The sequence below is a fragment of the Saccopteryx leptura genome, chromosome 11 (assembly GCF_036850995.1).
Source record: "Saccopteryx leptura isolate mSacLep1 chromosome 11, mSacLep1_pri_phased_curated, whole genome shotgun sequence".
Classification (NCBI taxonomy): domain Eukaryota; kingdom Metazoa; phylum Chordata; class Mammalia; order Chiroptera; family Emballonuridae; genus Saccopteryx; species Saccopteryx leptura.
In genome coordinates this window covers 80,350,921-80,378,194 of record NC_089513.1, presented here as the reverse complement: position 1 = coordinate 80,378,194, position 27,274 = coordinate 80,350,921, and the positions used below count along the sequence as shown (strand labels likewise).

The 27,274-nt window shown below is 46.6% G+C and overlaps 1 protein-coding gene and 1 pseudogene across 6 annotated transcripts in view; both read right to left on the bottom strand.

Annotated features, from left to right (window-relative positions):
- LOC136382963 (butyrophilin subfamily 3 member A3-like) overlaps positions 1–27,274 on the bottom strand; it is a 108,903-nt gene that overhangs the window by 19,562 nt on the left and 62,067 nt on the right. For 3 of the 6 annotated variants that reach the window (XM_066352365.1, XM_066352361.1, XM_066352357.1), the window contains exon 4: positions 16,801–17,082. The exons of 2 other annotated variants lie outside the window; for them this stretch is intronic. In XM_066352365.1, the coding sequence (XP_066208462.1) occupies positions 16,801–17,082 (282 nt within the window). Of the gene's footprint in view, positions 1–16,800; positions 17,083–18,762; positions 19,105–27,274 lie in introns of all 6 variants that reach the window. One more of the 6 variants, XM_066352366.1, reaches the window with a different exon arrangement.
- On the bottom strand, positions 1,756–7,462 carry LOC136383465 (butyrophilin subfamily 2 member A2-like; annotated as a pseudogene).

Sequence of the window (27,274 nt, the reverse complement as noted above, 5' to 3'; positions counted from 1 at the left end):
ACAAAGTACATTCTCCGTGCAGAAAATGAAACCAGGCATTATCTATTTATCTGGACTCTGTTTTTAGGTGTCTCTTGCTTTGTTTGATTCTTAAGACTCTGGTGTTGCAAGTGAAAAGGGTCCTGTGAGAAATCAGTGACTGCATGACCAGGTGGTGGCGCAGTGGATAGAGCGTCGGACTGGGATGTAAAGGACCCTGGTTTGATACCCCGAGGTCACCAGCTTGCCAGCTTGAGCGCGGGCTCATCTGGTTTGAGCAAGGCTCACCAGCTTGAGCCCAAGGTCACTGGCTCAAGCAGAGGGTCATTCAGTCTGCTATAGCCCCCTGGTCAAGGTACATATGAGAACAACTAAAGAATCATAACAAAGAATTGATGTTTCTCATTTCTCTCCCTTCCTGTCTGTCACTCTCTTGGTCTCTGCCGTAAATATAAATATAATCTATATCTATATCTATATCTATATCTATATCAATCAGTGACTGATGGGAACCTCACAAGATGATCTAACAACAAACCCCTAAACCCCTAAATGAACGGGCAGGTCATGGTGGGGAGTCATGCCCCCAAGTCTATAATTCCAACCCTGTGCACTGTCCTTGTGCATCTAGGTTAACACCTTTTTATGGCTACAAGTCATCCTCTTTTTCAGACCCCTGGAAGCGAAATCACCCTCTTGCCCCTCAAGGACACAGGGTCCAGTTAACTCCCCTTTCTCCCACCTTTGCGTACTCTTTCATTCCAAATGCAGAAGAGAAGCTGCAAAACTGTCATCCTCCAGAGTATTTGAGATCTCGCTCCTGGGCAATGCCATCAGTGTGGCTCAGATGAACTCTCCTGAGAATTCCCAACATGTTAACAAGTTCTTATGTTGACAGATAGGAGAATTTAGTATTCTATTAAGCCAGCCATAGATTTGAAAAAAAAGAAAATCAAACAATTCCACAAAACTGAGAGTATTTACTTGTTTTGCAAACAAGTTATTTTTCACAAAACATGTTATTTACATTAGCCTGTAATCGGTTTATAACTGCAATTTAAATAGAGATTAATAAATATGTCTTCAAAAGTTTTTCAGTCCAACATAGTAAATATTGACAGGTATAAGGAAAATGAGCAAAAGCTCATCAGGGTCCTCAATAAATTTTAAGTGTATAAAGTCATCCTGAGACCAAGGAGCTAGAAACCGATGGCCTTCCCACTGAACCTGGACCTTGTGATTAGCTTGGTCCAATGGTCACCTGCACAAACAGGACTGTAAACCTCAGGCCACTAACAGGGACTGAGAATGTTTATGGCAGGGTCGCCTGAGCCAGACCAGACCCAGAGGTGTCCTTGTCTTTCATCCTCCCAGGCCTGGGGGCTTTACTCTGTGGGCTGGAAATCTGGGGGTAGCTGGGGATGGACCTTCAGGTACTGGGACCCCTCAAGTCATGGTTGGGTGTTTCCTACTCCAACAGCTGGGGTCCCTCACAACTCCCTGGTCCCTCTTCCTTTATTTCTGACATCCAGTGGTGGCTCCTTGTCCCTTTAGATTTTGGTATATCTTGTTGTCTTCACCTCGAGTCTATACTGTGTGGTATCAACTCAGGTCCCATGCTGACTGTGTCCCCTGATGGTGAAGCAGCCAACTCTCAGTCTGTCACTGTCTCCCTCTTTCTTCTTGGTTGGGAGCCATGTGGAAGCTCTAGTTTCCTGAGACTGACCCTGCCCCACGGTGACAAGCAAATGAGTTACTAAATGCTATAGTCTGATGAGGTGGATGGAGCTGGGGACTAAAGAGGGTGTCAAGGAGTCTCTGGAGGATGTTCTCTGTTGTGACCAGTGGACAGGAGGGCCGTGTCCACAGGGGACTCTGTGCTTTGCTAGTAGAGATGGCTGGGGCTTCCCTGCTTGTCTCTGAGATCAGGAAATTGGTCCTGGGGGCTGCGCTGGGTCCCTGCCCTGTGAAGGACCAGGCCACCCTCAGGCACTGTGACCCCTTGGGCCCCTGTGAACGCTGGGCAGATGAAGAGGGGGCTGTCCTCAGACCCCAGCCTGAAGAAGGGCCTCAGGGGCCCAGAGAAGAGAGAACGGGGACACGTGTAGATGTGTGATCGGTCCCTCATGTTATAGAAGGAGACATCCCCAGATTCGTAGTCCAGGAACACAGCCACCCGGCGAAGGTGTTCCTTCAGGGGAAGAATCTTCTCAGGAGAGGACAGGACCCGGTACTGGTTCCCAAACATCTCCAGGGTCCAGAAACCATTCTCCGGAACCAGCAGGGCCTCCCCTTTCCTCGCCACACTGTCTCTGCAGACCCCCACAGCCCACACCATCACGTTTTCCACCTCCACCTCCCAGTAGTGTCTCCCTGAGGAGAAGCTCTCGGCACCCAGGACACAAGGCCGGCAGTCGAATCTCTCTGGGATGTCAGGCACGCTCTGCCTGCAGGGGCCCCGCCTCACACTTCTCCTGTCCTCTGACAGGAAGAGCTCGGGATGGGCGGTGTCTGGGTCCAGGACCACGTCAGCTGCAGAGGGAGGTCAGCTTTAGGCCTGGGTCTCAGAGATGTCCTGAAAAGCAGGGGGACTTCCCCCATGGGGTGGGATCCCCATGAAGGCCCCTTGATCCCAGATCCCAGACAGCTCACAACTGAGCAGTCTTGAGGCTGAATGATGGGAGCAGTGTCTCAGGTAGAGAATAACTGGACTCTAAGAAATGTGAAGCGTTTAGCAAATGAGCAGGAACTAATGGTTCCATTTTTCTTTCACATTCTCAGATTTGCCCTCTTTTCTTTTCAAAGCATATGATCTCTGGGAGCCATTTTGGTTGGAAAGTTTCCAACTTGGCTTCAATCACCAAAGAGACCCTGGCCCTCCCAGATCCCAGTAAAGCAATCAAGGCCAACTTCCCCCTACACTGACGCTCGGCACTAACAAGTCCCTTTGTTGGTCCTCTGCGATTTCCACCAGTGCAAGCAAGTGACATCTGACTTAAATGACTAACAAGGGAACTCTTCAGAGTCAAAAATGAGGCCCGTGTCCCCAGAATCCAACCCACGACCTGAGAGGTGCCTCTGGCAAAAAGTGGGGAACGATGTCCATCCAGCTTTGCTTTCACACCTGGGTCTGAAGTGACCTCTGGTACAGCAAGTGCTCCCGACCAGACACAGTGAAGACATTCCCCACTCGCTGTCACTATTACTGAGCCAACCTCCATTTCCATTGTTACAATGATCTTCCCCTTCCCCACGCTGATATGCTCAAAGGTGACAAGTCTGAAGTTCACCTCAAGAGGAAAGGTCTACGCACCATGTGACCTAGTCAAGCCTGGATGGTCTGGTGCCTGTGACCAGGAGGTGATGAATCACACAATGAAAGTGCCTCTCAGGGGAGGCAGGTGGACACTGTGGCTCCTGTTTGCTCAGTCCCTGCCCCTCACAGGCTGTACACAGCATCAGTGCTCTCCTGGGGCAGGAAGGCATTTCTGGTTCTATGTGTCCACCCCTGAGACTGGCTTGGGCAGGTTGCTGCCTCTCCCACCCATGGCTCCTCACTGTGCGGTTTGTACCTTCTGCCAGGGAGTGAGTAGCTAAGTCAGTATTGTCTCCTTTCACGTTAACCCAGATCTAAAGAGAACCAACTATTGAAACATAACCTTCGGGGAGATTCAGTCTGTATGTTGACCTCTGGTAGTCATGGATGAGATTATGCTAAAAATGGGAGGGTGGGAAGGAAGTGAAATGTTGATCAAGAGCCAGAGGAATTTCCTGCAGGAAGTGCTGGGGTCCTGTGTCAGGTGGGATGCTGCTAGTGAACTGACCCCAGCCCCCCACCCGCAGGTCACCGTGTCCCCTTGCTCCACTCAGCTCATGTGTCCTGTGGCTGGTTAGTGGGGAGGAAGCTGGGGAGTGAGGGAAGGTCAGAGGTGCTCACCAGCGTGTAAGAGTCCTCTCCTCCATCCTGCAAGGGGACAGGCGAGAGAGTGAGCTTCACGAGATAACAGTGACCAACAGAATACACACAGTGCACGGAGTAGCTCAAGAAATGCTAAACTTACGCAATTCTTCTTGAAGTTGTTCTGAAATAGAAATAGAAACAGAAACAAATGAGTGTCCTCAATAGAAGAACTAGGAACTTGAGTCTGTATTAAACAAAGCCCTAGTCCTTTGAGTTAAGTCACCATCCCCTCCGGAATGTCTAGAGAATAGTCCAGATGCCAGAAATGAACAGGATCAGGTGTGTGGATATAATCAGTAGTGATTTAAGATTATTTTTTGTTGTTTTTTTTGTTTTGTTTTTCAACACTGTACTGCTCTCTGTAGCCAGGTGAGTGCATGCAACATTTGAGGAGGGTGAAGCCAGTGACTGGCATGGGGACACCAAGCTCTGGCTCTGTCTCTTCCATCCTCTGTGTTCCAGACTCCACATGCCTGAGTGGTGTTCTTTAGATGCCAGCAAACTACCCTTTTACTCTTACCTTTCATTAAACGTCCTTTCTCTTTTTCCACACGTTCTTTCTCCAGTGCTTTATGTGCAATTTCTTTCTCTCTGTTTTCTAAATCTTTTCCCACCAACATTTCTTTGTTCCTGCTGAATTTTCTGATGAGACAGATGTTCCCAACAATGAAGAGGAGGAGGAAGGCAGGCAAGGTGACAGCCAGGGCCACCATCCAGGGAGACGTGCTAGGGAAGAAGGATTCTGGAAGCAGGAACAGAAAACTTCCAGTTAGTTTTATTTTGTCGTTTGACAGGGCCCAGGACACAGACAAGCATAAGCACCTGGAGTCACCGTGGGAAAGACTGGGTGAACAAGAGCCAACTGCAGCCACCATCCTGGCGTGGCCGCATGCACTACTGCCTGACAACTGCCACGCCCTCCTCCCGGCTTCTGCCACATCCGGTGCTGTCCTTCCTCAGCACAGCTGCTTGGGGGCCATCATGTTATTTTTTTCCCCTGAAATGTTTCCTGTCTCACTAAGACTAAAGGCCGACGTCTACCCATGCCCTACACTGCCCCATGTGGTCTGGTCACATTCCAGAACTGAATTCATTTCCTTCTACTCTCATACACTCAATCCATTCCATCCACACAGACCTCGTGAGGTTTCTTGAAACTGCCAGACATGCTTCTGCCTTAGGCCCTTGCATGTGCTATTTCTGCTGCCTGGCTTGCTCATTCCCCACTTGCCCAATTGCCAGTTATTTGTTGAAGCCTTTCCGTACTATCATGTTTATAATTACAACGCCCCATGCCCCTACCCCTCCCTACACACTCCCCTGATTAATTTTCTACAGAACTTATCACTATCTGATAGAACAGATTAAGCAACTGTTTTAATGCTTACTCTTTGCTGCTGTAGAATGTGAGCCCCATGAGGGTAAGGATATTCATGCATTTTGTTCTCTGATGATACTTGGTTTCTAGAACAGGTCCTTGAACATATGGTATCCTTGCTCATTATTTGCTGAATGATATTAGGAATGTAGACTTTCTGCAGATGTCTCCTTGGAATATCCCACTGGGGAGGAGGGCATCAATATAACACAGCATCAGGGGTAGACAGCTATCTGCCCATTCCACCCTGCAGGCTTAATGATTGTTCAAATGTGTAAAACTTGATGCAGGATCAGACCCACAACAAGGGAAATGCTAGCAGATTTATCCTCAGAGAAGACGGTTTCATTCTTATGATTGGAGACTGTCTGCTGTCCCCTTGTGGGAGGGGAGACGCCTCAGCTCGCTGTAGCTTGTGCTCTTCAGGCCCAGGTCCCTCCCACGCCCACCCCTGTCCCCAATCCTCCCTCAAGCTCCCATCTGTCTGCTGAGCTTCCTGCCTGCAGGACGGGGTCCTCAGAGGTCAGGGAACTAACCTGGAATGAAGATCACAGAGCTCTTCTCCTGGGCGAGCAGAGTGTTGTTGACGGAACAGGCTATGTTCCTCACAGAGCTGTCCCTGATGACCACGGCCATGGTGACCCTGAGGAGTCCGTCTGTCTCCTGGGTGTAAGCCTCCTCCAGGGCGGGCATGACCTCACCATAAAGGTCCCTCCACACTGCGTGGGGCTCTGGGAACCACCCTACAGATGAGCACTCCAGCCGGACACCCCCATCCTGCTGAGTTTAGTGAGCTTCTAAAGACTCGATATCCACTGGTCAGTGGACACTCATCCTTTATTCTTCCAGCAGGAAGAAGCTGCCCTCTGGGTTACAGAGTATTTTAGGAAAAAGCCACCAAACAAGTGAGATAATGTACCTGCACGACAGCCTCCTTGTAGGACCTGCCTTGTTGGAAATAACAGCGGTAGCTGCCGTTGTCGTGGGCGGTGATATTGTGAATGACCAGGGCCACCCTCCCCTTGTTAATGTCTTCGCTCACGAAGGTTGTCCGCCCGCGGTACTGCTCCATCCGCTCCTCCGCCCTCTCGCGCCCGCCCTTGTACACCAGCACGGCCGGCGAGAACTGAGACCCGAACCACCGCACCTCCATGTCCACGGCACTTCTCTCAGGTGACAGGTGGCAGCTTAACACGGTGTTTTCTCCCACCAAGGTCCGCGTGGGGTCAGCTGGCCCCACGACAGTAAACTGGGCTGTTCAACAAAGGGGCAGAATCAGTCAGGGCACCAGCCTTGCAACATCTAAGGCGGGAAAGGAAGTGGCTATTCCAGGGGAGGACGGAGGGGCGTCCTGGGCTGAGGATTCTGGGGCCCACAGCTGTGCTGGTTGGAGCACGAGATGCCTACTAAATGTCTGCTGAGGCTGCCAGAGCTCGGTGAACAGAACAGAGAGGAGCCTCCCCTCTGACCCCCCCGCAGACCCTGTGCAGACAGAGGCTTTTTCCTGCTGACCAGGGTATCGCAGGCCTGGAGCACACTAGGAGCTGGACCTGTCCAACCTGGTAGCCACTAGGTGGTCACAAATAAAACGTGCTGTAGTGTAACATGCTCATAAAACATATGAAAATTTGAACTAAAAAATGTTAAATGTGTCAATGGAACAGTTGACATTAATTACAAGTTTGAATGATAACAATGTGTGTATTTGGGGGCTATCTGCCTTTTATTGGGCTGTGTTGGTATAAACTCAGCGAACACGTGCAGAATGAAGGATGGGTGATCACAACCGCAGCGGGAAGTGTGAGCTTCCCTTTCTGCGTCGATAGGAGCCCGTGGCAGCGCCCTACCTGAGACCAGTGCGGACAAGCCCAGGAGGGCGAAGAACAGCCGGGGGTCAGGCGGGGAGACGTGCAGGGAAGCAGCCGGCTCCACAGCACGGAGGACGGTCACCCAGGGGAGGCCGGGACCACAGGCCTGGGGGCGCAGACCTGGAGAAATCACCAGGGAGACTGGCACCACCGTCCTGATCTAGGTAACGACCCTGTAACCCGTGTTGGTGACATCAGAGCCCCCACTTGTATCCTGGGCACCCCCCTTCCTCCTCTTCAGGTCCGGCGTCTCCGCACAGACGCGCTCATGAACATTCCAGGAATAAGTGAGCGTTCCCCAGTCGCCCTGCTCGGGTCGGGTCACTTCTGGGGACAGAGCTCAGTGTCTGCGGTCGTCACCCGACATCCTTCCACAACCTCCTCCAGGCAGCACCTGAGCGACCCCAGGGAGGCCAGGCGTGGAGTCCCCCAGGAAGCCCCTCTCCGGGGACCCGCCCTTCCCACCGAGATCCGTCCCCGCCCCCCACCCCCCGGCAGCACACGGAGCGCAGCCGCCCCGCGGCCCCACCTGCAAGAATCCTGTCCGCTGACGCTCAAAAGATGACTTTCCTGTTGTTCTTCTCCCTGAGCCGCCCGTGGGCACAGCCACAGCCGGAGGACAGAACGTCCCGAAAGAGGAGAAGAAAACTACTCCTGTCCTCCCATCACAGGCTGTGTGCGGCGGGGACCCGGGACCCGGTGTCCCCTGTGACCTGAATCCCAAGATTTCCAGTGACCGTTCGGAGTCCGGGATTGGCCGGCGGCGGGCTCACCATCCAATGGCATCGCCGAGTCTACTCCTCACCAGTTGCTAGGTAGAATACACAGACAGCATTAAAACAGGCACAACCGCAGCAGCCTTTTGAGATTATCTGAAATTTTTAGTTTCTCTTCCTATTTTCAGAAGTAATGTGCGGGGTTTTTTGTTTTTGGATTTTTATTGCTTGTTCCTTCCTCATCACAGTCTTGCAATTCCCTGCGCGTTATGCAAACTACTAGGACAGTTGCCTGTGTGCCTGAGAGAGAGAGAGAGAGAGAGTGTTGGTGGGGGGGGTTTACGCAGTGGGTGGCAGGCATGAGGTGCACATAAGCACACTCTCCCTAAAGCCTAATAATCGCTTTCAAGTTGCTGGACTTGTGGGGATGGAGGAGACACGGGGGACAAGGACCAGCTGGGGTGTAGAGACCGAGACAGACAGCAGTTACCGCAGCTGTTATGGAGACCTTGTCTCTCAGAAACTATGGAGTCAGAGATGTGTGGTTACTGAGTGAGAGGAGAAAGGTATTTCTTTCCCGCAAGAGGTGCCACTCCAGTGCCCGCAGTATGATGGCAGGGAACAAAGGCTTCCTCTTCTTCCTGTAGATGGTCCCTTTGGATCCAGTACCCCTCCTCCCATAGATCCCAAATGGGACATTGCATACATTTCTTCTAGAATAATCTTCCCAAAGCACATTTTTTATCATTTCCAGGATGGGCCTAAATGCTTTCCCTGCAGGCCTCTCATTCCTTTCTGACTCAATTCGACACTGCAGTTGACACACTGACAGTGTCCCCACCAGCAATTACTCCAGGACTGGGACTCTGTCCCCATGCCATTCCCTTCACCTGAATTGTTCCCTCACACCTGCTCCTGCAAGAACACCTCCAGATGTTCCCAGCCTGCAGAGCTCTCTGCTTCTCCTGACAGCCAGCAAGGAATCCCAACCTGGGTCCCACAACTGCAGGAAACTCGCTTCTGCCAATAATCAGAATGAGCAAGAAGCAGACTCTTCCCTGGATCCCCCAGAAAGGAACCCAGCCTGCAGACACCTTGGTTTCAGACCCGTGGGAGCCATGTTGGACTTCTGACCCACAACATTTGAGGTAGTACATTTGTGCCGTATTAGGTCCTGAAGTTTGTTATTATTGACCATAGAAACAATAGAAAGCTAATAATAGGATTTTGTGAAAATGTTGCAAGGAGGTAAACTGTGAAACTGTGGTGAGTAAACTCCAGGGGGTATAAAATCTAGAAGCAGCTCAGTTGAAATGTGGAGATTTTTAGCATAATTTATTTTGACAACCACACACAGGGCAGAGGGCACGCAGACGTGAGCACTCATAGTGATGATGATGAGAAAGAGTGGCTTCTCCCGAGGACCCACCGGGTAAAAGGAACCTCCAGTAACATCAGTGAATGACCAGAGGTGGGATGACCCTTTTCTGCAGATGGATCTAGAATGTGATGGAAACTTCACTGAAGCTCATCAAGCTCCCTTCTTCCAAATTTGTATTTCACAGATGACCTTTAGGTATGAAGTAGGGAGGGTGGTTCTGCTCCGTGATCACAGGTCACATGTTGGTTAAGATGTTCGCCTCTGGTCTCTTCTCAGCCCTGTGTGATGTGGTCACTGTGAATTCATTCTCTGCAAGTAGTCATCCTGCAGAGCCAGTCGGTGAAGTAGTGGATCATGGCACTGACAGTGGACAATGAAGAATCCCAGGTGGATGGGACCTTCATTCTCACCTTCAGTGACCTTTGCCCTTGGTGCCCTGGGAAGGGAACCTCAGGGCTGCATGAGACCCTGCCCAAGAGGAACACCAGGAGGCAGAGGAACAGACCAGAAGTAGTAGAGGGAGGGTCAGAGGCTGAACCTCTCCCAGCAGCACAACGTTTTGTATGAATTATATGTTATTTTACTTGGCCCTGCCTCAGTTTCCTCATGTTCAAAATAAAGTTGTTTCACACAGTGGTTGGTGGGTTATTGAATCAAATTCCCCTCAAGCATTTAGCACTGCACTCTGTACATTTTAAATGACTTATAAATGTTAGCTGTGGTTATTGGAAAACAGTTGAGTCACCTTTGGAAAGTTAACTCCCTCTCTGCACCCTCATCTCCTCATCTGTCACATGGAAAACTGAATTAATATTAGTGAAGTGCTTCACTCGGGGTGTTTCTGGCTAGTATCCTCTGGCTGGGAGAGCAATGGTGTTACTTCAACCTGAGGGTCCTCATTTCCATCATCTGAGCCCAGGACCACTGAGGTCTCCAAGGAAGGGTCAGGCACTGGGTCTGGAAACAGGGAACTTTCCACTTTTTTTTGTGCTGGACAAATGATCAAGGCAATGGACTCTGACCTCGAGATCTTGAAAATAGGCCTCAGAGGCCCAGAGAAGGAGGTGTGTGAAAAGGTGTAGATGTGTGATCCATTGATGGCATTGTAGAAGGAGACCTCCCCTGACTCATAGTCCAGGAAAACCCCCACTCTCTTAGGAGGGTTGACAACTGTCAGTTCTGTTTCGGGGTCTGTGAGAGCCTCGAATTTATTCTCAAACAGGCTCATTGTCCAGAATCCGTTATCAGGTTCCATATTAACGTAATATTTTCTCTCCACATTCTCCCTGCACACCCCAATACACCACTGCTTTTTGTCCCCCACCTCCACCTCCCAAAAATGTCTCCCCGACGTGAAGCTCTCACAGCCCAGCACACAGGGATGCGAGACAAATCTCTTGTTGTTGTCTGGCAGGCTCTGTATGTTGTATTTCCGCATTAGCTTCCTCTGGTCCTGGGAAACATGGAGGTTGGGGTGCGCGGTGTCCGGATCCAGAAACACATCAGCTGCAGAGGGTTCAGATAGTGTGGAGTCAGCCATGGTTCCTGGACTTCACAGCCTGAGCCAACAAGGCCTGGGTCTGGCTGATATGGCCTGAGACCAGAGCCTGGGGTCCCCAGCCTGTCTTGGATGTGACCCTCAGCCAGGCCAAGAGAACCCTCAGGGAAGGGAGAGAGTTCAATATGGAAGGGGAAGGTGAGGAAGGTTGGGGTCTATCTAACCCACCATAGTGAGCTGTCACCTTCCACCTTCTCCCTGTTTCCCTCCCCAACATGACCGTGCCCACCTGTGCTGCACAGTCACATGGACTCAATTTCAGCCCTTGCTCCCCCCTCCTGAGCTGGTTGACTTCATTTTCAACACTGTCTCTCCTTCTCCCAAGATACAACCTACATATCTTGAGTCTCAATTTCATATCTGTAAAATGGGTGTAAAAATGCTAATCTCAGTTTAGACTACAGCAAGCTGTATGGAGTATTTAGCCCAAGGCCGGCTGTCCAGGCAGGAAGTGCCTGGTGTGATAACATAGACCACGTCTCTTCTGTGCTTGGGGCCATGCTGGGGGCTCTGTGAGCTCTTATGTTCTCTCCCCACCTGTGCCCACACTCTGGCCCCAAAATAAGTCATTTATGGAGAACAGCACCAGCTCCCTTGCCTCTGGTCACCTGCTGGGTTTGGGCTAGGGGAGGGACCAGCTGAGACAGGAAGGAGAAAGGAAAGAGGCCCAGCACTGACTCCCCCACTTCCTCCACTGGAGATGCTCTGACAGAGCCTGACTCCTCTCAGGCAGCCTCTCCCTGAGCTCCAGCTTCCTCTGGGCTCCAGTGACTGCTCCCTGTCCCTCCCCCTTCAGCCTAGGGGTGGTGACAGCTCCCACTGTGGGAGCCCTGGGGCACCATTCATCCTTGCTGGTTTCCTTTAGTGCCACCCCTGCCCATGCAAGTTGTTCCTCTTCTAAACCCTCTTTTGTTTTTGCTTGTTTTTTTTAAACTTTATTTTTACTTTTATTTTAGAGAGAGAGGAAAGAAAAGAGACAGTGAGAGAGAGAGACAGAAGCATCAATCTGTTCCTTGTTTGACCGGTGGTGGTACAATGAATAGGGCATGTAGGTAGGACACTGAGGTCCCAAGTTAGAAACCCCGAGATTGCCCACTTGAGCATGGGATCTTGGACTTGATCCCATGGTTGCTGACTTGAGTCCAAGGTTGCTGGTTTAGCAAGGAGTCACTGGTTCAGCTCGAGCCACTGACCACCCCCTGCCTCTCCCGCTCCGTCAAAGCACATAGGAGAAGCAATCAATGAACAAGTAAAGTGCTGCAACTTCAAGTTTATCTTCTCATCTCTTTCCTTTCTTATCTCTCTCTCCAAACAAAACAAAACCTGTTCCTGTATGTGACCTGACCAGGGCGATTGAACTCACAACGTCTGCATATCAGGATGATGCTCCAACTAACAGAACTATCCAGCCAGAGCTTAATCCCTCTTTAATCACTGTGCAGAGGTGACAGTGAACAAAACCAATTGCACCTCTGTGTCACAGAGTTCTTTCATCTTCTCATGCTGTGACCTTTGACCAATCTCACTGTCCTCAGCAAGCACACCAAAGCCTGACAGGTGATGAATGGCTGTGCTCCTTAAAATACAGCCATGGACATTTTTGTTAGTAGCAGCTTGAGTGTCAGGAAAACTGAGGTCAATACCAAACTGAGGTCAGTAGCAAACTGGTGACAGTATCGATTATAAAAAATCATACATCTCAAGACCAGGACTAATGGTCTGCTGCTAACACATTCTTTGTCCTTTTCTCCTGTCAATCATTAGTACCCAAGTTATACTATAAGGAAAGTATGGCAACATGTCTGTAGCGGTGAGTAATCTGTGCAGATTGCTGGGTTTCTGTGTGATCTGACCCTACCCCTTGTCAGTCAATTACCCTATAACACAGTCTGTTACATTCTAAGGAGTGGCTTCTTTTTTAGGCCTTAAAATACCTTCTCCTTACTATGGTCATTTCCATCAGACAAACACCCACTTTAAACAGGCTATCTCTTTCCTGTTGGCGTTTTCGACAATATGCATTCATTATGACATTTAATCTTCACCTCCACCTCACATAGTAGGAATTTCTACCATCATCCAAAGTGAGGGCATTGAAGCTCAGAAACATTGAGTAACCTGAGGACACACAGGGGCAGGAGGGGCAGAGCTGGGGCAGGTCCCATCCTGACTCTCCCTGCAGCCCTTCCCCCAGCTGCACCCCTCACGCCTCTTCCTTCCCACAAGGACCAGTGGAGCCCAGGACAGCACTTGTCCCTGGTTTTCTGTGTCCTCAGCAGGAGATGGGCACACCTTTGAGACCAGGACCTCAAGTCACCCTCTTAGACTCCCCTAGTCAGGATTTGGAGAAGAAAAAGGGACCAGGGTCCCTCGGTTGTTATTCTAGGGAACATACAGTGACTCACTTACCAGGTTGGAAGAGGGACGTCTTCCACTCTGAAAGGAAGGAGACACAGACAAAAAGGTCATCATTTCTGTTCTTCCTCCACCATCCCTCTCACTAAGCCTCTTCTCTCTCCTTTTCTTAGTCTCTTCCAACATCCAGTTTCCTGCATCTACAGCTCTGTGGATCAGGCATGAAACCTCTGCATCTTGGGATTCCCTCTATCAGGCTAAGGCTGCAGGGAACATGGCTTAGCCCAGGTATGGTGTCTGTGTCAGCAGGGTGAGGGGACGCTGTATGTAGAAGGTCCTCTCTGAATGTCCAGAAAGGCCACAGAACATGGGCCTCTGAGCTGGATGTGATCATTCCTCACCAGCAGAGAGAGGGTTTAAATGCTTTGTACACAGAGAGCATCAGAGTCACTCACCAGCATAGTCCGGAGACTTCTCACCTGCAAAGGGAAGACAATAGAGTCACATGAACTGTCATTTCAGAGTCATTTCCTTTCTCTTTCTCTTGCACTCATCTGATTTTTCTTTTGACCACCCCCCTTCCTGCCTCTCCCTCTCTCTGTTCAGTTCTCTGCTCCCCCCTCTTTAAATCAACTGCATCTAGTGACCCTGCAGGCACCCTGCACGAGCTGTCCCAGCTGTCACTGCAGATCTGTGTGTACCTGTCTGCACAGCAGTCACCCTTGTCTGTGGTATTGCTTTCTGAAGTTTGCTACCTTCCTTTCACAGTGGTCCAAAGGTATTAAGTAGAAAAATCCAGAAATACACAATTCATACCTTTTAAATTGTACATTACTCTCAGTAGTTTGATGAAACATCATGCCATGCCACTGCCACCGTCCCAGGGAGAACCGTGCCTGTGTCCAGCATGTCCCCACTGTGGACCCCACCCCCTCACCTTAGTCACTTAGGAGCTGCTGGGTGATCAGATCTACTGGGGCAGTATCACAGTACTCGTGTTCAACTCACCCTTATTTTACTTAATAATTGCCCGAAAAGGCAAGAGTAGTGATGTTGGCAATACATGTATGGCAGTGAGAAGCCTTCCTTTCAGAGAAAAGGACATAAACCTGTGTGTACAGGGTGTGGTACTATCCACGGTTTCAGGCATCCCCTAGGGGTCCCAGTAGTTGAGGGGTGCCTACTTTACTCTCGTACCTGGGTGTACCTGAGTATGACTCGCCGTGTGCATACCTGTGTGCATATGTGTGCACATATGTGTACTAGAATCCATCTATCTTAATCTTTTTTATTTCCTATGTATTTCCACAAAGAGTTGGGCAACTTAATGAGAAAATCTCAGATACTATTTTTTCCAGCAACTATATCTGTGACAACTGACACTGTATTCCCTTGTCTTTTAAAAAGACACTGTTCTGTCTCCTCTGCTGACTACCTGGGAGGGGAGGACCTCACACACTGAGTCCACCTCCCCCGCCCCCGTCCTTTCCTGTGTCCCCTGGATGTCCTGGTGCGAGCGGCCCCTGGTGGAGACTGAAGCCCCTTCTCCATTGAGAAAACCCCTGCCCGGCACCCCCATCAGCGTCCTTATCTCCCCCACCCCCGGGCGGTGAGGGGTGAGGGAAGGGCGGGATCATATCCGAGCAGAGAGTCTGAGACGAGGGTCCGGACACTCACCCGCCAGGTACTGGATCCTCTTCCGATCTGCAGGGAACAAGTGAGGAGTCGGTGAAGCACGTGACACAGGGACACCGGGACATGTGGGGCGGGAACGGTACTTACTGAGTTCACGCTGCAGCTTCTCTGGAAATAAGGATAAAAATGTGCCGTCATGGGGATGGAGGGGGGACGGGCGCGGTGGGGGCGCGGGCTGGGGCGGGGCGGTCGCGCTCCTGCAGCCGAGACTCACCTTTGGCGCTTCGCTCCCTCTTCTTCTCCTTGGACAGGGTCTCCTTTTTCTTCTGTTGTCGCCACAGGAAGAACCCCATCACCGCCAGGAGTACCGGCAGAGCCAGCAGGGTCACCGCGACGGCCACCACCCAGGGCTGCGCGCTCTGGAACAAGGAACCTGCGCAGGGACAGCATCAGCCACTGGCCTTGTGGATCGCGGCGTATCTCGGGACAGATCATCCTGGTCCCAAAGGGCCCAGAACTGTTACTGTCACATAACACTATTGACTTGAAATATCTGCCTCTCACATGGGGATAGTTAGAATATCAAACAGTATGTATAAAGTCACTGAAGTCTACTCTCCATTCTCTGATCTGTTCTATATTTATTAGTCCTCATACATCGGCTTTATATGTGATTAAAATGTTGGAGCTGGAGGGCCTGGGTTCAGATTCTGGGTTTTCTGCCTGACCAATCTGTGGCCTGGAACTGATGACTTCACCATAATGTTCCTGGTGTCCTAACGGGTAGAAGGATTCAATTAATGCTTATGAAGTGCCTGACTCATAGAGTGCCATGCAAGTGTTTATTACATTTTAAAAATATACACATAACTTCATTTGTTCTTGCTTACAGCAAACACAGCACTCTGTCCCAGCTGGTCTGGCACTTGCTCTCTCTGTTCAGTGCCTTGGGGACCGTCATGTCAGCACAGAGAGACGTCTGCGTTTCCTCTCACAGTGCAACCCTCCACTGTGTACAAGTCACTCTGGAGGGCATAGAAGAGTCTCTACCTTTGTGCTATTTTAATTAATGGTATAAAGATAGCATTTCATATGGATCATTTTATCAGTTGCAAGCTGATTTGTCAGATAAATTTACAGAACTGTGATTTTGAATCAATAAAGAAGTAGTTTGGATAAAGATTGCTCTATTGTCCCAAGAGAAGATAGGGCAATGTATACTTGAAATATACCACATTGTAGCAACAATCATCTAAGAGTGACTGTCTCCCCACAAGCCTGTTATCAGAAAGTTTTTCCAATGACCTCATTTTTTGTTTTATTGACAATATCACAGGTGGAAAACATTTCTTTATTCAGTGAGAGTGGACATTTTTTCATGGGGTGATTTCTTTTTGTGAGCTCATATTTCATGCTCTTATTTTATTTATTTATTTATTCATTTTTGAGAGGAGAGAGAGAGAGAGAGAGAGAGAGAGAGAGAGAGAGAATGGGGCAAGGAGCAGGAAGCATCACTCCCATATGTGCCTGGACTAGACAAGTGCAGGGTTTCAAACTGGCAACCTTAGAATTCCAGATGGATGCTTTATCCACTACGCCACCACTGGTCAGGTCAATGCATGATCTTTTATCATTTTTTTATTGTTTTTTTTTTTTTTTATGTTTTAAAATGGTTATCCCTTTCCATTAGATATGGCTTATATGTACTCCCCCTCTCCTCCATTTTCCCATGTCTTTGCTGACCTTTGCCTTTTGCCAACAATTCCCATTGCCTGTCACAGTCTGTGACATGCAGGAAATGCTCAGAAGATGTCTGTGACATAAACAACTTTATGGAGGAAAGATGCACCCAGGCCCCTGCTCTGTGCTTTACATCAATTGCAAAGACTCAAGTCAGAAGCAGAGAGAGAGAGTCAATGCCTTCCCCCACGGGCCACAGACAAGCATAGGGTAGTGGCTGGGCACTCACTTGCAATGGAAACCCTGGCTGTCTTTTCCTGGCTGAGCAGAGGGTTTCTGAAGATACAGGAGATCCCCCTCCCAGAGTCGCCTTCCACGGTCACAGATGCTGTGGCTGCGTATAGACCCAGGCTGTCTGCAGTCACAGGTGCTGCCACAGCAGGCAAGCTCTGTCCCCTGTCATCTCTCCACTCGATGTGGGGCTGCGGATACCAGCCTGCAGACGTGCACTCCAGATGGATCCCTCCACCCTCATAGCCCTTCATTTCAATGTGAAGATCAGAGCCCAGTGCTGTGGAAGGAAAAGTGAGCATGAATTATGGGGAGTCTTCTGTACTGGTGAGGGTCTCCTTAGGAATGGAGGGCACACTCACACCAGAGAACTCCAACCGGGTTCCACTGAGGAGCTGCTTACAGACGTGTGCTGTACATGATGGACAGTTCCATGATGTGACCACCGCCTGAATGTCGTTTGACCCTCATGCTAGATTCAGTTAAATGTGGGCCAGAACAGAGCTGGTTCCTCTAAATCCCCTTAGAGTCTGCAGGACCCCTGTCCCATGTCCAGACATGATGATTTCTGGGAAAAGTTCTCACCTCACCCTGGATAAGCATGTAAGTCCTTCCCCCTTATCTTGGCTGAGTCCTGCCTCAGAACCCTTATTGATCCTTCTTGTCCTCTGTAACCTTTGTCCTTACCCTGTGATGGGAAAGATATCCCATTGTCATGGCACCATTTAAGTAATGTGTTGTATGTAAGTCCCTGGGATAAACTCTGGATGTAATTAATGGTATCATTATCAGCCTGATTCTCAGGTATCTTAACCCAGGAAACATTAAGTAATGTGGTTGTGCAGAGGTGAAAATAACTACATGGCAGAGAGATGACCGAAGTCCAGGAATAATGGAGTTGTTTCCAGTGGTCCCTAAACACCTAAACCCAAAGGGAAGAAGGAAGAAAACTTTTACAGACCTGAAATAATACAGTCTTTTAGAGAGGGCTTTCTGAAGGGCATATGTGGTTTCCAGGAAAGAACTATACTTAGCTAATGCCATTCTGCAGGGACAGAGTCAGGACTTAACCATACCCTCAATTCCATTCTCTGCTGGGCTCCCCATTGATTAACCCAGGCAGAAGCCACGGGCAAGTTTGTGTCCTGAGAAAGAGAAATTCAGCTGTGAGGTCTGCACATGGGAAATTTCAGGGAACAGCAGCATCAGACAAGGTGCTTTGTCACTGTGATGGGTCAGGACAAAATCAAGGACACTTAACAACTGGGTTTGAGCACAGAGATAACATGACCAGTGTCCTGACTACAACTAATCTTAACCATCCTATCATGGCTGTGAGTGACCCATTACAGCTCCGCACCATCCCGACAGCATCTGATCTAGAACAAATCTCTACTTCTATAAACCTTCCCCAAATCCCCTCAGAGCCCAAAAGTTATACCAAGTCTTTCCTGACACCCTTTTACTGAGACACTGCATGCATTGCACATGTGTGCGTTCTCCCTCCCTGCAACAAGTACTGAACACAACTTGTTCAACTACAGGTGTGTCCTTGGGGCCATTGGTAGGACGACATTGGCAACACAGATGCTGTCCCTGCAGGTCAGCCTCCTGGACCCACAGCAGAGCACACATGGGGAACCATGGCTACTGTCTGGAACTCAGCTGAACTCAAACAGGTGTGTGACACCTGCTGAGGGAAGTTTTCTCATTGATTTTATCCTTGATTTCCACTTCCCTGCCTAGACCTTCATGGCCGCCATGAGGAACGTCTTCACCTGATACAAAAGGGATTGTTACTAGAGGACAACCTGTGTCTGTCAAGAGTCTCAGAGAAGCAGAGTTGGAAGGGGAGAAAGACAGGTGCTAGTGAGTAGCCAGGAGTACTCTGAGGTGGGTGTGGAGCCTCTGCTCCAAGATCTCCATAGGAGAACAAGCTCAGAACAGACCTGAGACTCACCTGCAACCTTTAGCTCCACCAGGGCATTTTCATAGAAATCTCCATCTTGGAAGGTACAAAGGTAGTTTCCGCTGTCAGAGACTGTGACTTTGTTAATCTGGAGAGCAGCCGTCCCCTCAGTTATGTTGTCTCTTAAAATCGAAGTCCTCCCTTGATACTCTGCTGCCTGTGTCTCTTCCTTCCCATACTCATACGTCAGCACTACCTGCAAGGGGCTGGGTCGCACCCACATCAGCTCCATGGTCTCAGCGTTCATCTTTGGGGACAGGTGACAGGGCAGCTCAGCATTTTCACCCACCATGGCCAGGATGGGGTCAGGAGGTCCAACCACAGTAAACTGAGCTGGTCAACAGAAGGGGGTGCTCCATTAGTGAGAGCTGGGGCAGAATGTAAGGGGTGCTCCAGGCAGAGATAGCAAGGTAAGAAACTCCTAGAGAGCCACTCAATTCTAACAGAAGGTCAGTCAGGATGGGCCTTCCAGAGATGGAGAGGAGTCCAAGGTTCATACTGGCACTACAGATAACTGCTTTAGACACATAAACACAGAACTGTTCCCTACCTGAGTGGAGAGTGAGAAGCTGGACCAAGATGAAGAAGAGAGAGAAGTCAAGCCAATGGAAGACCAGGGACATCACCATTTTTACCTGTTGTGCAGACAGAGAGACACCAGAAAGAGTTGAGTAAAAATAGTGACCTGGAAGAAGATGGAGAATTCTTCATGGAGATCTCTGCTTCCGCAGGATGCATTTTGGGTTCAACCATGACCACTGGTGACACAAGAGCCTCCTCTACAAATGTCTCTTTGTGAGCCTCTTAACGTTTGATTCCAATATGAAATTCATTCCAAAAATATATAACGTTAAATGCATGTACCTGACCCTACAGGCAGCTCTTGGCTCTACTATTCAAATAAACTAGGGAGACTTCCACTTACCCACAATTTCCTGAGACAGCCAGCTCCCACCTTCACCATCACACTCTGAGGAGCACAGGACTCTCCTCCCTGAGTCCCGGATTCCGCTGGAGTCCCCCACAGTCTATGCTTAGCACACCAGCCAGAGGTTCCTGACTCACTTCCCCTCCCTCCTCCACTCAGCTCCTTCCGGAGGCTCCCCTTTCACTCAGAGCAGAAATGGAAGTCTTTTTCACTCTGAACTTTTATAATCATCTGAATATTTTAAGTTTTAAAGTTCCCAAGTGGGACCCTGGTCAGATAGCTTGGTTGATTAGAGTTAGCTCTGAAATGCAGAGGTTGCTGGTTTCATCCCCAAGTTTGGTGCCAGGTCAAGGCACACACAGGAACAGATCAATGTCTCTCTCTTCCTTCTCTCTCTAGAATTGATTCAGTGAGACAAGAGGTGGCAGAGACAGACTCCCGCATGTGCCCTGATGGGGATCTACCCAGGAATCCCACTAGGGGGTCATGCTCTGCCTATAAAGCTATCCTCATCTTCCTGGGCCAAGTCACTCTAATACCAGGATTGGAAAACTTTTTGGCTGAGAGAGCCATGACGCCACATATTTTTAAATGTAATTCTGTGAGAGCCATACAACGACCATATATGTTACGCAGTATCCAATAAAAATTTGGTGTTGTCCTAGAGGACAGCTGTGATTGGCTCCAGCCACCCACAACCATGAACATGAGTGGTAGGAAATGAATGGATTGTAATACATGAGAATGTTTTATATTTTTGATGCTATTATTTTTTTATTAAAGATTTTTCTGGGGGATACCTGAAGATGGCAGCAGAGTAGGCAGACGCACAGACACACAGACTCTCAGCTCACAACACCAAACTGGATTACAAACTAATTTAGGAACAGCCAACATGAAAAACCAACTCTGGACTACAAGAACAGCTCTCAAAAACCAAGGAGCAAAGAAGATGCCACAACAAACCTGGTAGGGAGTGCCTGAATCTCCCCTGCTTACAAGAATGGGGGGGGGGGTGAGGCTGAGAGCCCAGTGGGCTCTCACTCCAGGGAAAAGAGCAGTAAATACTGCTCACAGCCACTTGCCTGGTGACCAGGGAATGAGGTGTGTTAAAAGGGCTGGCTTGTTTTCCAAAAAGAAAGGGGAGAGAGAGAAAAAGATGGTGAGAGGCAGAGGAATGCAGGGGACGACCTGAGAAGCTGACTCATCCAGTGCTGGAGGTGGCCATAGCTGGGGGAGGGGCTGATCCTTCCACAAAACAAAAGACAAAGTGCTTCCAGGTCACATATCTCCAGACATCTCTCCAGCTCTAATCAGCGCAATAAGACACAGCTGAAAACAAGAAGTGGGGAGGAGGGGCAGTAACTCAGGTCTCCATGGAGATCTGAGATACACCTCCCCCTACTAAAGCTGAGAAAACACCCTGCCCCCAGAGAGAATAACTAGCAGAAGAAGCCTTCAGAGTCTCAGGTTACAGCCACTGCATTCTTGGATACAGTTTCAAATGAGCCCCCTGTGGAGATCAGTAAACAAGACTATCACCTGTTAAGAAAATAAACAAATCAAGACTTCAAAGTGGCCCAAATCCAAAAGTGGATTACAAATAATAGCTGATGCCAACCCAAGAAGACCTAGAAATAACACAATTGAAAACTGGAGGCAGACAACACCAAGCCTAAACTCAACCAGCTCTACAAACCAAACACCCAAACACACAGACATAATGAGAAAACAGAGAAGTGCAATCCAAATGAAACCACAAGAGAAACATCCAGGAAATGAACTGAGTGATATGGAAATAACCAAACTTCTGGATGCGGCGTTCAAAATAATGATTGTAAAGAAGCTAGGGATCTTAGAATAACAATGGATGGTCATTACGAACACCTAAATAAAGAACACCTAAATAAAGAATAGTATAAAAAAGGATATTGAAATATTAAAAAAGAATCAGTCAGAGATGACAAATACAATATCAGAAATGAAGACCACAATGAAAGGAATTAAAAGTAGGATGAATGAAGCTGAGGATCAAATCAGTGAATTAGAAGACAAGATAAATGAAGGCATGGAAGCAGAGCAGAAAAAAGAAAAGAGACTCAAAAAGTCTGAGGAAACTCTAAGAGAGCTCTGTGACAACATGAAGAGAAATAACATCCACATCATAGGGGTTCCTGAAAAAGAAGAGAAAAAACAAAGGATAGAAACTTTGTTCAATCAAATCATAGCTGAAAACTTCCCTAAACTGATGCAAAAAAAGTCTCACAAGTTCAAGAAGCAAAGAGAACTCCATTAAAGAGAAACTCAAAGAAACCTACACCAAGACACATCATAATTAAAATACCAAAGCTAAGAGATAAATAGAAAATATTAAAAGCTGGTAGAGAAAAAAAGGCTATCACCTACAAAGGAGCCCCAATAAAGATGACATCAGACTTCTCAACAGAAACACTTGAGGCTAGAAGGAAATGGCAAGAAATATTCAAAGTAATGCAGAACAAGAACCTACAACCAAGACTACTTTATCCAGCAAGGCTATCATTTAAAATTGGAGGAGAAATAAAGAGCTTCCCAGACAAAAAAAACTCAAGGAATGAATTACAACCAAGCCAATGCTGCAGAAAATGTTAAGGGGCATGGTGTAAACAGATCAAAGTGGGAGAAGAATATAGCAAAAGAGGAATACAGCTTTAAAGAATAAAATGGCAATAAACAACTACATATCAATAATAACCTTAAATGTTAATGGATTAAATGATCCAATCAAAACACATAGGGTAGCTGCATGGATAAGAAAACAGGACCGGTACATATGCTGTCTACAAGAGTCACACCTTAAAACAACAGATGCACATAGACTGAAGGTAAAAGGATGGAAAAAACATTTCATGCAAATGGAAATGAAAAAAAAGCTGGGGTAGCAATACTTATATCAGACAAAATAGACTTTCAAACAAAAAATATAGTAAGAGATAAAGAAGGCCACTACATAATGATAAAGAGAGCAATCCAACAGGAAGATATAACTGTTATAAATATCTACGCACCTAATATAGGAGCACCGAAATATATATATAAAGCAGACTTTGATGGATATAAAGGGCAAGATCAACAGCAATACTATAATAGTAGGGGATTTTAATACCCCACTAACATTACTAGATAGATCCTCAAGAAAGAAAATTAACAAAGAAACAGCAGACTTAAAGGGCACACTAGATCAACTCAATTTAATAGATATCTTCAGAACACTTCACCCTAAAGCAGCAGAATATACATTCTTTTCAAATGCTCATGTACATTTTCTAGGATAGACCACATGTTAGGACACAAAAGTGGTCTCCACAAATTTAAGAAGATTGAAATTATATCAAGCACTTTCTCTAATCACAATGGCATGAAACTAGAAATCAACCACAACAGAAAAGCTCAAAAATTCTCAAACACATGGAAACTAAATAGCAGGTTGTTAAATAATGAATAGATTAAGAATGAGATCAAAGAAGAAATAAAAAAATTCCTAGAAACTAATGATAATGAGCATACAACAACTCAAAATTTATGGGACACAGCAAAAGCAGTACTGAGAGGGAACTTCATAGCACTACAGGCACACTTTAAGAAGCTAGAAGAAGCTCAAATAAACAACTTAACCCTGCATCTAAAAGAACTAGAAAAAGAACAACAAGTAAAGCCCAAATGTAGTAGAAGGAAGGAAATAATAAAGATCAGAGCAGAGCCTGACCAGGCGGTGGTGCAGTGGATAGAGGGTTGGACTGGGATGCAGAGGACCTAGGTTCGAGACCTCGAGGTCACCAGCTTGAGCACGGGCTCATCTGGTTTGAGCAAAAAGTCCACCAGCTTGAACCCAAGGTCGCTGGCTCCAGCAAGGGGTTACTCAGTTTTCTGAAGGCCTGTGGTCAAGGCACATATGAGAAAGCAATCAATGAACAACTAAGATGTTGCAACACGCAATGAAAAACTAATGATTGATGCTTCTCATCTCTCTCCATTCCTGTCTGTCTGTCCCTGTCTATCCCTCTCTCTGACTCACTCTCTGTCTCTGTAAAAAACAACAACAACAACAACAACAACAACAAAAAAGATCAGAGCAGAAATAAATGATATAGATGCTAAAGAAACAATACAGAGGATCAATGAAACTCGGAGCTGGTTCTTTGAAAAGGTAAACAAGATCAATGAACCTTTAACTAGACTCACCAAGAAAAAAAGAGAGAGGACTCAAATAAATAAAATTAGAAATGAGAGTGGAGAAGTAACAACTGACACAACAGAAATACAAAATATTGTAAGAAAATACTATGAAGAACTGTATGCCAAAAAACTAAACAAGCTAGATGAAATGGACAAATTCCTTGAAACATACAATCTTCCAAAACTCAATCAAAAGTTCAATAACTTCGTGGATTAGTCTGCAGGCCGCACAAAATTGTTCGGCCGGCTGCATGTGGCCCGTGGGCCACGAGTTTGAGACCCCTGATCTAGAAGAATCAGAAAACCTAAACAGATCAATTATACCAAATGAGATCGAAACAGATATAAAAAAAACTTCAAACAAAGAAAAGTCCTGGGCCTGATGGCTTCACAAGTGAATTCTACCAAATATTCAAAGAAGAACTAACTCCTATCCTTCTCAAGCTATTTCAAAAAATTTAAGAGGAAGGAAGACTTCCCAACTCCTTTTATGAGGCAAGCATAATTCTGATTCCAAAACCAGGCAAAGACAACACAAAGAAAGAAAATAATAGGCCAATATCCCTAATGAATATAGATGCTAAAATCCTCAACAAAATATTAGCAAACCGGATCCAACAATATATGGAAAAAATCATACACCATGATCAAGTGGGATTTATTCTGGGAAGGCAAGGCTGGTACAATATTTGTAAATCAATCAATGCAATTCATCACATAAACAAAAGGAAGGAGAAAAAAACCACATGATAATTTCAATAGGTGCAGAATAAGTATTTGATAAAATCCAGCACCCATTCATGATCAAAATTCTCAACAAAGTGGGAATACAGGGAACATACATCAACATGATAAAAGCCATCTATGACAAACCCACAGCCAACATCATACTCAATGGGCAAAAAATTAAAAGCAATCCCCTTAAGATCAGGAACAAGGCAGGGGTGCCCCCTTTCACCACTCTTATTCAACATAGTCCTGGAAGTCCTAGCCACAGCAATCAGACAAGAGGAAGAAATAAAAGGCATTCAAGTTGGAAAAGAAGTAAAACTATCATTATTTGCAGATGATATGATATTGTATATAGAAAACCCTAAAGTCTCAGTCAAAAAACTACTGGACCTGATAAATGAATTCAGCAAAGTGGCAGGATATAAAATTAATACTCAGAAATCAGAAGCATTTTTATACACAAGCAATGAACAGTCAGAAAGAGAAATTAAGGAAACAATCCCCTTCACTATGACAACCAAAAAAATGAAGTACCTACGAGTAAATTTAACCAAGGAGACTAAAGACTTGTACTAGGAAAATTATAAAACATTGATAAAAGAAATCAAGAAAGATACAAATAAGTGGAAGCATATACTGTGCTCATAGTTAGAAAGAATAAACATAATTAGAATATCTATATTACCCAAAGCAATTTATAAATTCAATGCAATAGCAATAAAAATACCAATGACATACTCTAAAGATATAGATCATATATTCCCAAAATTTATATGGAACCAAAAGAGAACACAAATAGCCTCAGCAATCTTAAAAAACAAGAATAAAGGGGGAGGTATCCCACTTCCTGATATCAAGATATACTACAAGGCCATTGTACTCAAAACAGCGTGGTACTAGCATAAGAACAGGCACATAGATCAATGGAACAGAACAGAGAACCCAGAAAGAAACCCACAGCTTTATCAACAACTGATATTTGACAAAGGAGGTAAGAGCATACAATGGAGTAAAGACAGCCTCTTTAATAATTGGTGTTGGGAAAATTGGACAGCTACCTATAAAAAAATGAAACTAGACCACCAACTTACACCATTCACAAAAACAAACTCAAAATGGATAAAAGACTTAAATGTAAGGTGTGAAACCATAAGCACCTTAGAAGAAAACATAGGCAGTAAGCTCTCTGACATCTCTCTCAGTGATATATTTGCTGATTTATCTGCATGGGCAAGTGTAATAAAATACAGGATAAACAAATGGAACTATATCAAACTAAAAAGCTTTTGCACAGCTAAAGACAATAAGAACAGAATAAAAAGACAAACTACACAATGGAAGAACATATTTTACATTACGTCTGATAAGGGGTTAATAACAAAATTTATAAAGAACTAGTAAATTTCAACACCAGAAAGACAATCCAATCAAAAAAGGGCAAAAGAAATGAATAGACACTTCTCCAAAGAGGACATACAGATAGCCAATAGGCATATGAAAAAACGCTCAACATCACTAATCATTAGAGAAGTGCAAATTAAAACCACAATGAGATATCACCTCACACCAGTCAGAATGGCGCTCACCAACAAAACAACACAGAATAATTGCTGGCGAGGATGTGGAGAAAAGGGAACCCTCCTGCATTGCTGGTGGGAATGCAGACTGGTGCAGCCTCTGTGGAAAATAGTATGGAGATTCATCAAAAAATTAAAAATGGAACTGCCTTTTGACCCAGCTATCCCACTTTTAGGAATATACCCTAAGAACACCATAGAACTTGTCCAAAAGGAGAAATGCACCCCCATGTTTATGACAGCATTGTTCACAATAGCAAAGATCTGGAAACAGCCCAAGTGTCCATCAGAGGACGAGTGGATTAAAAAGCTTTGGTACATATATACTATAGAATACTATTCAGCCATAAGAAATGATGACATTGGATCATTTACAATTACATGGTTGGACCTTGGTAACCTTATATGGAGTGAAATAAGTAAATCAGAAAAAACTAAGAACTATATGAATCCATACATAGATGGGACATAAAAATGAGACTCAGAGACATGGATAAGAATGTGATAGTAATGGGGGGGTGGGGGGTGGGGAGGGGGCGAGGAAGGAGAGAGAGGGGGTGGGGGTAGGGGAGGGGCACAAAGAAAACCAGATAGAAGGGGACAGAAGACAATTTGACTTTGAGTGTGGGGTATGCAACATAATCAAATGTCAAAATAATCTGGAGATGTTTTCTTGGAACATATGTACCCTGATTTATCAATGTCACTGCATTAAAATTAATAAAATTTTAAAAAAAGATTTATCTGTGAGCCAGATGCAGCCATCAAAAGAGCCACATCTAGCTCGTGAGCCATAGGTTCCCAACCCCTTCTCTAATAGAACCAGGGCTGCAGGAGGGGAAGAGAGAGATAGAGAGAAGGTGAGGTGAAGGGTGGAGAAGCAGATGGGAGCTTCTCCTGTGTGCCCTGCCCGGGAATCAAACCCTGGGGCATCTACACTCAGGCTGACGCTCTACCACTGGCTCAGTGGTAGAGGCAGAGCTGTTAATAAAAATGTTTTAAAGAAGGAATAAATCTCATTTTAAAAAGTTTTTCGAATGTGAAAAAAATT